The sequence below is a fragment of the Apaloderma vittatum genome, unplaced genomic scaffold (genome assembly GCF_000703405.1).
Source record: "Apaloderma vittatum isolate BGI_N311 unplaced genomic scaffold, ASM70340v1 scaffold26770, whole genome shotgun sequence".
Taxonomy (NCBI): domain Eukaryota; kingdom Metazoa; phylum Chordata; class Aves; order Trogoniformes; family Trogonidae; genus Apaloderma; species Apaloderma vittatum.
In genome coordinates this window covers 13,612-26,409 of record NW_009693290.1, presented here as the reverse complement: position 1 = coordinate 26,409, position 12,798 = coordinate 13,612, and the positions used below count along the sequence as shown (strand labels likewise).

The window sequence follows — 12,798 nt, the reverse complement described above, 5'->3', positions numbered from 1 at the left end:
GCCGAACCCCCGCCTGCTGGCACAGTACCCCCAGGGGAGGGCATGAGCTGCCCCAGCACATCCCAAAGCACAGGGCACGGCCAGAGAGGACAGCAGGGAAGCGCTCACCTGTGAGGATGCCATGGCTGAGCGTGGGGAGCACTCGGCTGCCTCCTCCTCTCCTCGGACCAACAGCGGAGCTCACAGAGCGGGACTCACCGCGAGGATGGAGGAGCATCAGGATCTCGCCTGAGACGCACGCTGCTGTGCCGGGCGGGCTCTAAATGGCAGCAGGAAAACGAGGCGAGGATGCACCCAGCCCTCCGCACCCCACGGCGCAGGAAATCACCCTCAGATCGGAGCAAAGGACGGAAAAAAGCAAAACAATGCAGAGGGCAGGATACGGGGCCGAAACGCCACCCGGTGCGTGGCACCGCCTTCCCACCACAGAGCTGGGGTCACCCCGAGAGGCAGAGTTCATAATCACCACTCATCAACAACCTTTAAATGGGCTCATTTTCTATGTGTAAAAGCACTTTCTGCAGGAGGGAACTCGGTGAAGCTCCCCCAGGCTCAGTCCCTCTGTTCTGTGTGCCAGGAGGGAGGGCTGGGGCTCCTCCTCATGCGCTCGGCACGGGGCTCACGGTGCCCCGCTTCCAGAATTGTCCCTTCCAGGGCCCCCGGTTTGGGCTGGGGCCATGGGCCAGGGCTCCTAAAGCCTCAGCCCACCCTGCTGCCCCGCACAGCGACTCCGCGTGCTAGGCAAAAAAGAGCAGGTAATTTCTCATGAGTTCAGCACAGAAGCAGCAGAAGAGGAAAGTGCAGCAGGTTCCCTCCATGTGTGGGGGAAACTCCTGTGACCCAGCTCCCTCTCCCAGGCTCACACCTGCTGTCCTGCTGCCAGCAGGCCCTCAGGGAGCTGCCCCAGGAACCACCAGAAGATCCGCGCAAGTCTCAGGAAGAAAAGCTGTTCTACAAGCACGAGTGTGCCGACAGCAGAAGGTTGGTTTCACTCTGGGGCAGTTTGGCAAAGAATAAACCCATTGTTTGGTCTAAGAAGACAGTCTTGGCTCTTTGTCTGGGCAAGGGCCACGATAAATAAAGAGCAGCAGCTAATGAGCCTCATGAAGCTGCTCATCAAATCCCGAGAGCAGCGCACAGGGATTGCAACAGGCCAGGGGACCCACCTGTGCTTCCCACGCAGCTCCAGGGCTTCTCCTCCCACTGCCCGGAGCCGGGCGAGGGGACCCACAGTCCCCTCTGATACTTTCTGCGGAGATTCCTCGGGAAGAACCCACCTCAGAAACCCTGCAGCTGTTTCCCAGCCCTGCCTCTGTTTCCATGGCAACTTCACTCACATCATTGCCCAGTATTGTTCTTTTCTGTGGGACAAGAGACCCCTGTGCTCCTTTGAACAGCTCCTTATCGTCTGTGCTCCAGTCGACCAGCCCTCAGCCAGCACCACCCTATCCAGAACAGAATCAGCCTCGTGAGCTTTTGTGCTTCGGTACAGAAGGGCAGGCGGAAGAGGGTGGGACAGAACCCAGCCCGACTCTTGGCCAGGCACCCACCCCAGGAGGCAGCCACCAAGAATTTGACCCTGCTTACAGCTTCCCTGGGCCCCAGGTAGCCCGTTCCCATCTTTACACACAAGTAGCTGCTCTGGGAAGGGCACGTTCCCCTCGGGCAGAGCACTTTCCAGATCCCGGGGTTTCCTGCAGTAACATCTGTGATGCAAACCTGGTATTCTGCCTATAAACAGCACCTCCTTGGACTGTAGCCAAGTCACTCAACACTGCTTTTAACAGATGCGGCCAAAAATCTCCTCTGGGAAGGGCACGTTCCCCTCGGGCAGAGCACTTTCCAGATCCCGGGGTTTCCTGCAGTAACATCTGCGATGCAAACCTGGTATTCTGCCTATAAACTGTAGCCAAGTCATTTGACACTGCTTTTAACAGATGCGGCCAAAAAATCTCACTCATCCCTCCCCACAGCGCTGCTCTCCCGGCCAGAGGGGTGCAGGATGCACCCCAGAGGGAGCTGAACACTTTGGTGTCCACAGCTGAAACCACTTCAAGGGGAGCTCTAGATCCTGTCCCACAGACACAGAATCAAGGCGAGAAGCTGGGCTGGGGAAGTAGCTGCCAAGTACTGAAGTGTGTAGGCACACAATTTACAAACAGGAGGGAGTTTATAATAAAATTGGCCACAAGGAGCTTTACCGAAGAGTTTCTGAACAGGCCTAAGGGCAGAGAGAGACCCGGACAGACGACCTAAACGGGAGGCGGCTCCCAGACAGAATTTACGTGAGGGCCAGAATAGCGAGTTTGTGACTTCACGATGCCCGAGTGCAGACGAGCTGCTTGGGAAATACTCAGGGAAGCAAGGAAAAGAAACAAGCGCTAGACAGGAGAGTTACACAACAGCGTCAGCCGCGCAGTGTGCAGCTCAGAGCCAGCTCCAGCAGCGACCTTCCCAGGAAAAGCTGTGAGCTGGCAGGGAACTTGCAACATCAAGAAGAGAGGTAAGTTTTACGTGCCTGATACCAAGAGGTCAAAGCCAAGCGCAGCATCAATCTGCCCACGAAAACAAGACACACAAGGCGCCTCGCAGTGTCAGACCCTCCTCCTGGCAGCAGGAGCTCACATTTCTCTCACACCTGGTTCTTGACCACCTACTTCGGCTTTTGCCCAAGGCTCTCGCAATGGTATCGAGACAAGAATGAGGAGCAGGAGGAGTTACAACAGCTTCCAGCAAGCTGCTAAAACCGGAAACCAGAGCGGGGCCATTCCCAGCAACCTCCGGTTTAGCACTTCAGATGCTACCACGCATATAGAACTGAATTAGAATAGGCAAGTGACCGACAGAAGCCAGGCGAAGTGTGCTCTCAGCATCCAGGCTTTGAGGAACAGGCCTTTTAGGAATCCTGCAACAAATGCAGTGAAACTGCATGATCACGACTTACAGAGTATGAAAAATATCAGAGAGAAAGAGGAACCACTTCCCCCACCGGAGGTGGACCCGTGGGCTTTAACTAACCAGTCCTTATAATTAAAAAGAAACACAACAGCTCCAAGTTAACTTTGCAGAACTTTATACTACACTCAATACACTGAGATCATACTTGACACTGTCATAAGGTCGTGACTGATGCAAATACAAATATTAGAAACCAGATGTGAAATTAAAAAAAAGTTTATTTGAAGATCTGTAAAACAGCTCTGTGAAAGATCAACATTTCCAAGACACTACGATACAGTAATGCACCTCCCTATTGTGAGAATATAAAAAAAAGTCACAGTCCTTCAACCATCTAAATAAAAGCACACATTTATGGACCAAACATTTTGCTTTCAACACCAAAAAAGTCAACGGGATTGAAAGCCAGACTAGTCAATAGCACCAGCACTACGTGATCACAACCCGCACGGGTCCGAGTCTGCGGTGAAGCAGGTTAGTGAAGCAAATCTTAATGTCACACCAGGCCCACGAGCACGGAGGAGTTCAGACAATGAAATACCACAATGCATTCTTTTTACATTCCATCGATGCAAACAACTGTAGCAAGCCAGAAACACCAACAAAGAGAGTTCCCGTGAAACTCCAAGCTTCCACCGCGAGACAAGAAATCTTCCCAAGTCAGAGCTGCCAGTTCCTTTTTTAAAACACACCTTTATTCACTCGGTGTTTACAGAATCTGTGCAAGAGAGACACGTGCGAGAGGAAGGTGAAGAAGACGGAGAAGTGGGCAGCGTTACCGGGATCCGAGCAGCACGGGGTTATACCGCTTTCCGATGATACTCGGGAGGGGCTACTTCATAGTCGCTGGCACTGAACAGGGCGGAGGAATTCTTTGCTAAATACCTGCAGAAAATCATGGAATGATTAAACGGCCTTCTTGCCCAAAGGCTCTGCTGTTCACGCGATTAAATCGTTACACATTTGCTGAGGCCATAAAACAGGATTTCAAGAGCAGGAAACCAATGTGTATCAACTGGAAGAGCAGCTGTATAAAGCAATTTGAGATTTGACAGCTCATGAGAAAAACCAGATAGATAAATAAATAAGTTCCAGACAGGTTGTGCTAGCAACTCTGGCTCCAGGTGAGCACATGAGCACAAGGAGGTCAATATTAACAGGATGAAGCAGTTGACATTTGAAGTTCGTTCAGCTGCTCTACCAAGAACCAATTTACTACTGATCGTACTCGAAGGGGTAAGGACGGGGAGTGGGACACGGCGAGGTTCTGTCTGCACAAACGCAGGACTTACCTGGCCAGAGGGATGACGGCCAGAGCAAAGCGGGCAGCGGGCAACAAAGCCCGAGAGCAGAAGACAAGCACTGCAGGCCGTCACCGTTCACTGATCCGGGGATTTCTGGGCATTTGCTTCTCCTTTCTCCCTTCACAGCCCAAAGCTCTTGCGTTTACTTCAGACTGACCCAAAAGCCTGTGAGCTAACTCAGGACTCCAGGACTATTCACCCTGGCAACGGGGCTGATCCATCGCCAGCTCTGCTGCAGAGCCCGCCGGGATCTGCTTCCAAAGCGCAGCCAGGCACACAGAGGTAACAACTGGAATTTACTGGCAGAGCAGCTTTACGCTTTGTTATCCGAATCACTTACAAATCAGTATTTCCAAATACTACCAGTAGATCTCCAAAGCCTTGTAGACAGAACAGTTCTTCTCTCCGTGACATAATCACAAGGCAAAGTTTACTACTTCAGTGAAAGCTGACCAAGCAGACACGTACATGTGGGGGGACACAGGTGTGACACCTCAGACGCTGAACCAAAATTTCATCCCGTTTTCGAATCTCACATTCAGGAAACATTTACAGGTGAACTAAGAAGCGAGTGACTCAGTTGCTTACAGCAGTGAGGTAGCATTTTGTCACCTGTCTAAAATCAAATGCCTTTTTTTTTTCCCCCAGAAATTTTTCACATTAAAATCAAAGTCTTGTATTATTCTTTGAAGACGTTTTTATCCCAAATGTTAATGTCTACAGCGCCACAGGGTACCGCAGGGCACTAAAACTAAGACGACAGTTTGTCCCAGAAGTAGCATTACTAAGGTTCATCAGCTTTTAACATTTGCTCAATTGTTGTTGAGCAACTGTTGTGTAATTTAATAGTTCACTGTAACTGTCATCCGCTTTTTATAGCAACTACAAATAAATGTTGAAGCCTTTATTCTGAATATTTATATGTGTATGTAAAGTGACAATTGTTCACTGGAGGCAGATCACACTACAGATCACCTCTGCTTACTGAACTTCCTTGCTGAAAGACTTCTAAGTACTTACTTCAAGAAGTCATGCAAATAGTTCAGCAGCAAAGCCAGGCTCTTCTCATCCAGAGGAGTGTAAGCAAGCATAGCTCCAATGCGCACTGTTACGAAAGAAACGGCACTTGTTAGCTACAAACAGCTTTCGTGAGTATTTAAGTACAGTCTAGAACCTTAGAGCTAGCGTGTAAAATGAGCCCAGGAACCAATCCCCACACATACAGTTCACTAGACTGCTGGAAATCCATTTCCATTCCAAATGCCCAAATGACTCTGAACATTTTAGATACAGGGAGCAAGTAAAAATGAAAGAACATTTCACAGCCGCTTGTCAGACTTCTGCGGTTCACACCCATGGAGACTCAAGCCAGGACAAGGAAGAGTTTGAACACTTGTAGCTGCTCCTCCCCCCTCTCCAGAGGTCCTACTCACCAAATAACCTCAGCAGGTGTGGGGCACCGTACACTTGAGACATGGGAGCATCCGGGTGATCTGCTAAAATCTCAGCATATTGGGGCCTCTCAAACTTGTACAGTAGCTGAGTTCCCAGCATGACATTGAAGTATTCTTTAATTCCAGCCACGACCTCATTGACTGCGTACTCCCTGGTAACGAGAAAACATTGCAAGTCTCGCTCCAGCGACGCGATGGACACAAGAAGAGAGTTGTCGCAGCGAGTCCATCAAAACCTTAAAGATCTTTTACAAACCTTCAGATTTTTCAAGGCAATTTGCCTGGAGACCTTAACCCATACAGCCACGGGGAGCGATGCATTTCAAGCCCTCCTTTGAAAAGGAACTGCTCTGAACTCTGTGAGAATTGGGGTAAACTGAGAAAAGCCTTGCTTTCAGCCACCTACTCAGCGAGCTAGCGTAACAGTAAATATTTCCCAGCTCTTCTGTTTTCAGCCCAAGTTAATCCCAACTCACCCCAGTTCAAAAGCACAGAACGACTTAAAAGTCACCAGACTGAACTCCAGCTTAAGGCAAGGGAGAGCCACGTGGCATTTCGGGTGACCGACCCTTTCTAACCAGATTCCTGCAGGCCTCCGCCTTCACAACTAATCGAAGAGTAACTGTACGGGGATTAGCAGTGACACTGCACATCCGAGCAGCGCAACCCTCGCTCCACCCGGCAAGCAAGTTTAGAACAGACATTAGGACAATTACCTGCAGGAATGTTAAAACACCCTGACAAGTTGATAACAGGCTTCCTCTGGAGTGGAAGAAAATAACTTCACATTTCTAGTCTCTCTCCATTTAAAACAGGAAAGCTTCATTCAAGGATAAACACACCTCGTTTGTTCTCAGGGCTAGACTGCTGGGGTAATTAAGAATCTTCAAAGCTATCACCTCCGAGTAATTAGTTTGCCCATCTGATTCTCTTAAAAGTCATCATCTGCGTCCCTGCCCCATCACCCCTCTGCCGCCGCGACAGGAATGCTTTGCTCATCGGCTACACGGGGGTTTTCCGACAGTTTGCTCAGCCTGTGCCACTGGATTTATTCACCCAACGTAGGAAGCCCAAGCACGAGCAAAGGGCTGGAGAACTGTTCCCTCGGCTCATACCGGCTCCTTTAGGGAAAGGCTGAGGGAGAGCGGGGCAAGCAGAGGTGACCCCCGAGGGCAGCACTGCATTTCAATCACCTCCTCAGTGATTTCTGAACTTCTCACCTTGGTCTTAGAACACGAAGCCGGACTTGGGGCTGGGACAAGTTTAACCACCTTACTAAATTTCCCACAAAATACAAGTCCAGCAACAATGGCAGAAGAAGGATTCGAGGTCTGAACTGACCACTACTCACTTGTTATCAGTATTTCCTCGGGATTTTTTGTAGTTTGCATAATCCTCTAAAATGGAGTCAACATTCTTCTTGGCAGGAAGGTAGAAGAGCTACACAAGAAGCAAAACCAAATACAAACTGTCTAATTTATGCTTTTATGTATGCCTGCTAAATTGAATTCAATGTACATAAAGGCATTTCCAGACTAAGATTACCAGTTAAAGAGTGTTACTAAAGGAACACCCAACAGCTTTAGCCGTGCACACCAAAGAAAACCAACTGCAAGAGCAACTATATTTTTCCATTTAACACTTGTGCTGCTCAGCAGCACCCTGATGATGAGCTGCTGAAGTCAGCCCAGGAGTCAAAGGCTGCAAGCAAAGCGCCCACAGTGCTCCTACAGGGCAACGAAACAGGTCCCAATTCATTAATACGTTTTAAGTTCATGGAAGTGTTTGACACTTAAAATTTAAATTAGTTTCCAAGTTTAATTTAGTGTATTAGGAAGCTTTATGTGGATCCAGCCTGGCAGGAGCACAGACTTGTTACCCTAGTGACAGCTTTCTGTCAGGGCTGCAGAACAGCTTAAGATACTTGTGGAACTTGGCAGTGAGGGACTCATAAACAAGGCAGGAAGGAGCTGAGGTAGAACAGGCAGCACACGTGATGTTCCTGCAGGCCAGCTCTCTACCAACTAACTAAACCCTTCAGAACACACCAGCAGGCCAAGCATGCATAGAGCTAACGCCACACTTAAAGCCTAAGTAAGTTTTTAAAACAATTCACCTTCCTAGCTTATGCTTGATTAGATCAAGTCTAAAGTACGAGTTTAGACGCAAAGCTGCCGAGCCACGGTCCGGCACAGGGCACCTCTGGTTAAAATCCAGCCAGAACGAGAACTGCCAAGTGAGCCTGAGGCTGCTGTCAAACTCCCCATGAGGTTTCACCACACTGCTCTTGAAAAGGATACGAGCATCTAGTTTTAGCATCCTCACCCACACGTGGCCAGACTGCGCTCCTGACAGATTACCTGCTTCTGCCTGGTGATCAAGTCCCAGTCGTCTACCAGCCACGGTTTCAGCTCTTCTGGGATTTTCACCTTTACTTCAACTCTGTTCATAAATGTTTCTTCCTGAAAAACACAAAACTAGACTAACTCCCTTCAGACAACCATCCAAAAGCTAAGAGTCACCCATATTCCTCGCTTTCCCAACTGAAAACCACCACCAGACTGAGGAACGCCTACAGCAAACCCCGTAGGTTACCCAGGGAACAAGGAAATAGCTTAGATTTCTCCAGAGCACTCGGGAACCTCAGTTTTGCAAGTTGTGACACTTCACACTGCAGGACAAAGCAACCTTCCTTCTGCGAATCCCGTTTTCTATCAAAAATCCTGTGAGAGCATCAGGAACACGTACACTTTCAACCGTCGGATCTACTCGAGCCCTCTTCTTCCTCGGAGGCTGCGGAGTCTCACTGGTACTGCTCCCTTCTCCAATTCCTGGAGCTGTTCAGAAGACATTATGCTGCTTAAGAAATCTGGTCAGTCAGCAATAAATACACCAGTAAAGAAAGATTTAGAAGAAGGATTTAAAAGTAAGACTCTGACTTCTCGCAGGTCACTTCTCCACCTTTCTTTTTTTTATTTGTTTCAAATATGACTCGTATTCTGTAAGTTCCACATACTCGTGACGGTTTAAACTGCTGTATTTAGGCTCATCTGAAGATGGAAGTTTCTAAAACCAAACCACAGATGAGTATCTGTAACCTTCTTTGGCAGAATTTTTGGAACGAGCAGCTCAGCTTTGCAGATACGCCACATCTCCATCTCAGTAAGAAAACATGAGCTTGCCTTATGAAATTATTTCGACAGATCCATGAAGATATTGCCTTGCATTTAATTTGAAAGAGATCAAAATCTTGATGGAAAGGAGTAGTTTGTGTAGAAAACAGAAAACCACGCATTCCTCCTGACTGAGAGGAAGAGACATCCCAAGTCCAACAGGGCCGCCACGAGGTGATAGTAAGTAAACTTAGTTGAGGCAGATTTGTCTTACTCCAGCTCAGAATCCTTCACTAAGGACATCCACTCATACACAAAATAAAGACATACTTACTTTTCTGTTTGTTCTTTTTTGTTTTCCTGCAAGAAGAACACAAATTATTGCAGACATAAAGACAGCTGTACTTCAAAAATCCAAAGCAGAACACCGGAAAACTTGTCCACTATGTTCAGAACAACGAGTGAATACTTGTGGCCTACGGAATATTTTGATAAGAGCACATGACACTACCAAGACTTTTCATGTAACAGGTTAGAATTCACAATCTGGTGGGAAGAATCACTAAGTTCCACCTATAAACCCCCCAAGGCATCCCAAGAACACAGGAATACTTTAAAACAGCGCTGACTGACATGCAAGTAACACGTACAGATGCTTCACACCCTCCAAGTGCTCTTGAAAACCTGCCCTGGCTTTGCCGGCATTTTATGTCTCTATTTCAGGGATTGCTTAGAGACAGAACATGGAACAAGGAAACTGAAGTGCTGGGAATTATCACACAAATCTCTGAAGAAGCTTCTGGTAAAGTTTTTTTGGGGGGCAGGAAGAAAGCAAAGGCCGTGCAGTTTTACCTCGACAGCAGTGGGGGGAAGCTTAAACAGCACTATCAAACGACAGGCACGGAGCTGCAGGGAGCACCTGAAATCCCACCATCCGCTCCCAGGGGAGATCACAACTGCACCTGCCACTTGTTAACAACACCTGGAGCGGTACCGAGCAGCACAGGCCCTGATATTGGTTTTCTTCCAACTGCTTCTCTTGACACTCACTGTTTTTAATTTACACGCTTCTCTAAAGTCTCTATCCTTAGCCCTTATTTTTATTACAAATGAGGAGCTACACTTCCAAAAATTTTAAAGGCAGCTGACATACAGAGCACACAACATGTAAATATTCAGAGAGTTCAAGAGTATCACTGACAAAATTAAACTGTCCTGACAAAACTCAACTGTCCTAACAGGTATTTCTGTTATTAGCCGAAACCTTTGTATATTTACTAACCATTTTCAGAAAACTTTTCACTAAGAGTACTACCAGCCACATTTCAATCTGCTCACTATTAACAGGAGTCTGGTTAAACCTCTCAAAAAATTCAGATTGTGTGGACAAAACTGTTTTCCAGTACAAGAGTATTTCCTTGGAAATTCCCCCTATCTCAAGGGCTTCTTGTATTCAGGCTTTGAACTGGGTTTATCTGGGTCAGGATGTAGGCAGGGTTACTAGGAAGGTCTGAAGATAGGAAGAGAAAGGCTTTTTTCAAGCTTTAAAGTCAAACAAGTATTAGGCTTAAACCGTGGGCACAATAAAGAGCATCTCTCTCCAGGAAGAAGGAACAATTGCCAAGTTGGGTCACTGACAACGGACTTGTGTATCGAAGAGAAAGTCTTTGCTTCCAAACCTAGAGCAAACAAGGAGGAACAGGGAGTTCTTTCCTGAACTTTAAAAAAAAAAAATCAAAGATAAAAACATAATGTTAAGCATTAGTCTAAAAGCAGAGTCTTAAATGGGCAATAAAGTACTTAAAGAACTACCGCAATTAAGACAGGAAACCACAGCTCTGTCACTGGAGCACAAAGTCTGGCACAAACCACTCCAGGCGGTTGCTTGAGCTCTCCCACCTCATTCCTCACATTTCCCGATGCCTTAAACTTCAAGTCACAGGCCCCTGTTCCATGGCAAAGCCGCCACCTGTTTGCACGGCCTCAGAGACAAAGCTGAGCCAGGGAACAAACGGGAAGAGCTGAGGTTGGGGACCAAACACCAGCACTCCAACAGCAGACTCTGCACCGCGCACGGGAACTGAGGTACGCCGGGCACTCGGTATCCGGGAGAAGGACGCACCCAGGCTGCAGGCAGCCCCGCCGAGAGAAGCTGCAGCCTGGGACAACCTGATTCCATGAATCAGACCAAGCAGACTCTGGAGCACAGGGTGCGTGTTCCGCAGGCTGGCAGGTAACGCCTCCCTGCCAAGACAAAGGGAATGCCAGTCCTGAAGTGACACGAGAAGATGAACCGTATCTGGGAGAAGTTAAAACATCCTTTTGGCCACTTCACACCTAGGGTACAAACAGCAGGCCCCATACTGCCACAGAGAAGCAGTATAAAAACTGGCATTGACATCTTCTGTTCAGCAAGCGCAGCACAGCTGCTGTTCCTCACTCTGTAATTTCTCTATTGACTGGCACTCCTCACCGAAAACTCAAGTGACAGGGAAGTTTCAAGGAAGCTTCTGTGGAAAGAGTTTTAATTAAACGCAGAACAGAGGCTCAAGGTGCTGAAAAAATCTCCCAGTTCCAACGTAAAGGATGCACCCCACTGTAGGCAGAACATGACCTCCCCAAAGCCAGGCCAGCAACCTGCTGGGGGCACAACCCAGCCCTCATCGCAGGGTTTTATTTCAGCAGAACCAGAATATTTGAGTGCTAAGGGATCAAAAAGCAAGACTCAATTAGTCAACATTAAATGAACCACTGACATAACCACTTGAAATCGTGTAGAAACAAGCTAAGGAGAAAACAAACCGTATTATAGCTTAGAGAACAGCTCCAGCGACGAGATGCTATATATCAAAAGTGACAGACTCAGAAGGAAAATAAGCAGCCCCTGCCACAAGAGCATAACACTGAACTTCCAGTCTCAGTATCCAAACCAGGACTGCATTCACCATCAAACGGTGAGGGGAAATAGGATGCCCTGGGAGAGGACGTTCTGAAACACTGCGCTGCACCCTTCACAGAGGAAAGAGCCAAGTATCTGTCGCAGAACCTTGGGTGCCACCACCTCGAGAAGCCATCAGGGTCCTTGCACAAATGTTAATGCTCAAAGCTCTAAACTGAAGCATCTCCTGGCACATGTCTAGAGAACTGTCAATAAGAAATTAAAATCGCTTCAAAAATAGAATTCAACAGAGACAAATAACATCAAGAAAAACAAGACTTGGGAAGGTTTACTTGTTCCACAACAGATAGGAGTCCCTGACCAGCTCAATAAAAATGTTACGGACGAAGTATTTTACTTTCCCAAAACTCTCGTGCCTTTTGAAGGATCTTACATGGTTGCTACAACCTCCCTAGAAGAGGTTCACAGGGAACACAGGTACCTACAACTTGGTCTCAGGCATTTTAGTTCAATATATTTGTAAATACCAGAAAAAGGGAGATCGGTTACCAGTCTGACAAAGCAACAGCTCTAACTGTGCTACATGAAATCATAAAGTCTCTCATAATACAAGGTGTACAGTAATTAAAAAAAAAAAAAGAAATCAAAAGATTCAAGTGTGAAAAGATGTTGGAAACCAGTGTGAAATGGGCTGCTGTTGCTCAAGCAGCTTGGTCACTAACTTAGCCCTATCCCTAGGAAGATTCAATTAAACATTATTTGCCCTTTTTGGGCAAAAAACTAAGTCAGGATGATACACGTGTGTCTCCTGTGCCTTGTCAGGCAACCTGACCTTCGAAAGCACACACCAGAACTAGAGGAGGTGAGGAAAACAAAGAACAGGTGGCAGCACACAGCAGCTCCTGTCCCAGGAGTAACCAGGCAGACAAGGGCTTTCTCGGGCTGGCAACAGGCAGGGAGAAGAGGGGAAACGTGGCAGAGCTATCGCCAGTGACAAAAGGTGATAATCAATCTTCCCTCAAGACAGATGAAAAAGGCCAGAAAAACCAGAGCAGCAGACATTTAAAAAA

General features: G+C 47.6%; 1 protein-coding gene across 1 annotated transcript in view; it reads right to left on the bottom strand.

Annotated features, from left to right (window-relative positions):
- Positions 1 to 3,758: 3,758 nt before the first annotated feature.
- Positions 3,759 to 12,798, bottom strand: part of MORF4L1 (mortality factor 4 like 1) — a 19,360-nt gene continuing 10,320 nt past the window's right edge. Inside the window, exons 7-13 of the mRNA XM_009878567.1 lie at positions 9,164 to 9,189; positions 8,465 to 8,553; positions 8,077 to 8,178; positions 7,068 to 7,156; positions 5,696 to 5,868; positions 5,283 to 5,367; positions 3,759 to 3,843 (exon numbers count right to left, since the gene is read on the bottom strand). Of these exons, the coding sequence (XP_009876869.1) occupies positions 3,759 to 3,843; positions 5,283 to 5,367; positions 5,696 to 5,868; positions 7,068 to 7,156; positions 8,077 to 8,178; positions 8,465 to 8,553; positions 9,164 to 9,189 (649 nt within the window). The remainder of the gene's footprint in view (positions 3,844 to 5,282; positions 5,368 to 5,695; positions 5,869 to 7,067; positions 7,157 to 8,076; positions 8,179 to 8,464; positions 8,554 to 9,163; positions 9,190 to 12,798) is intronic.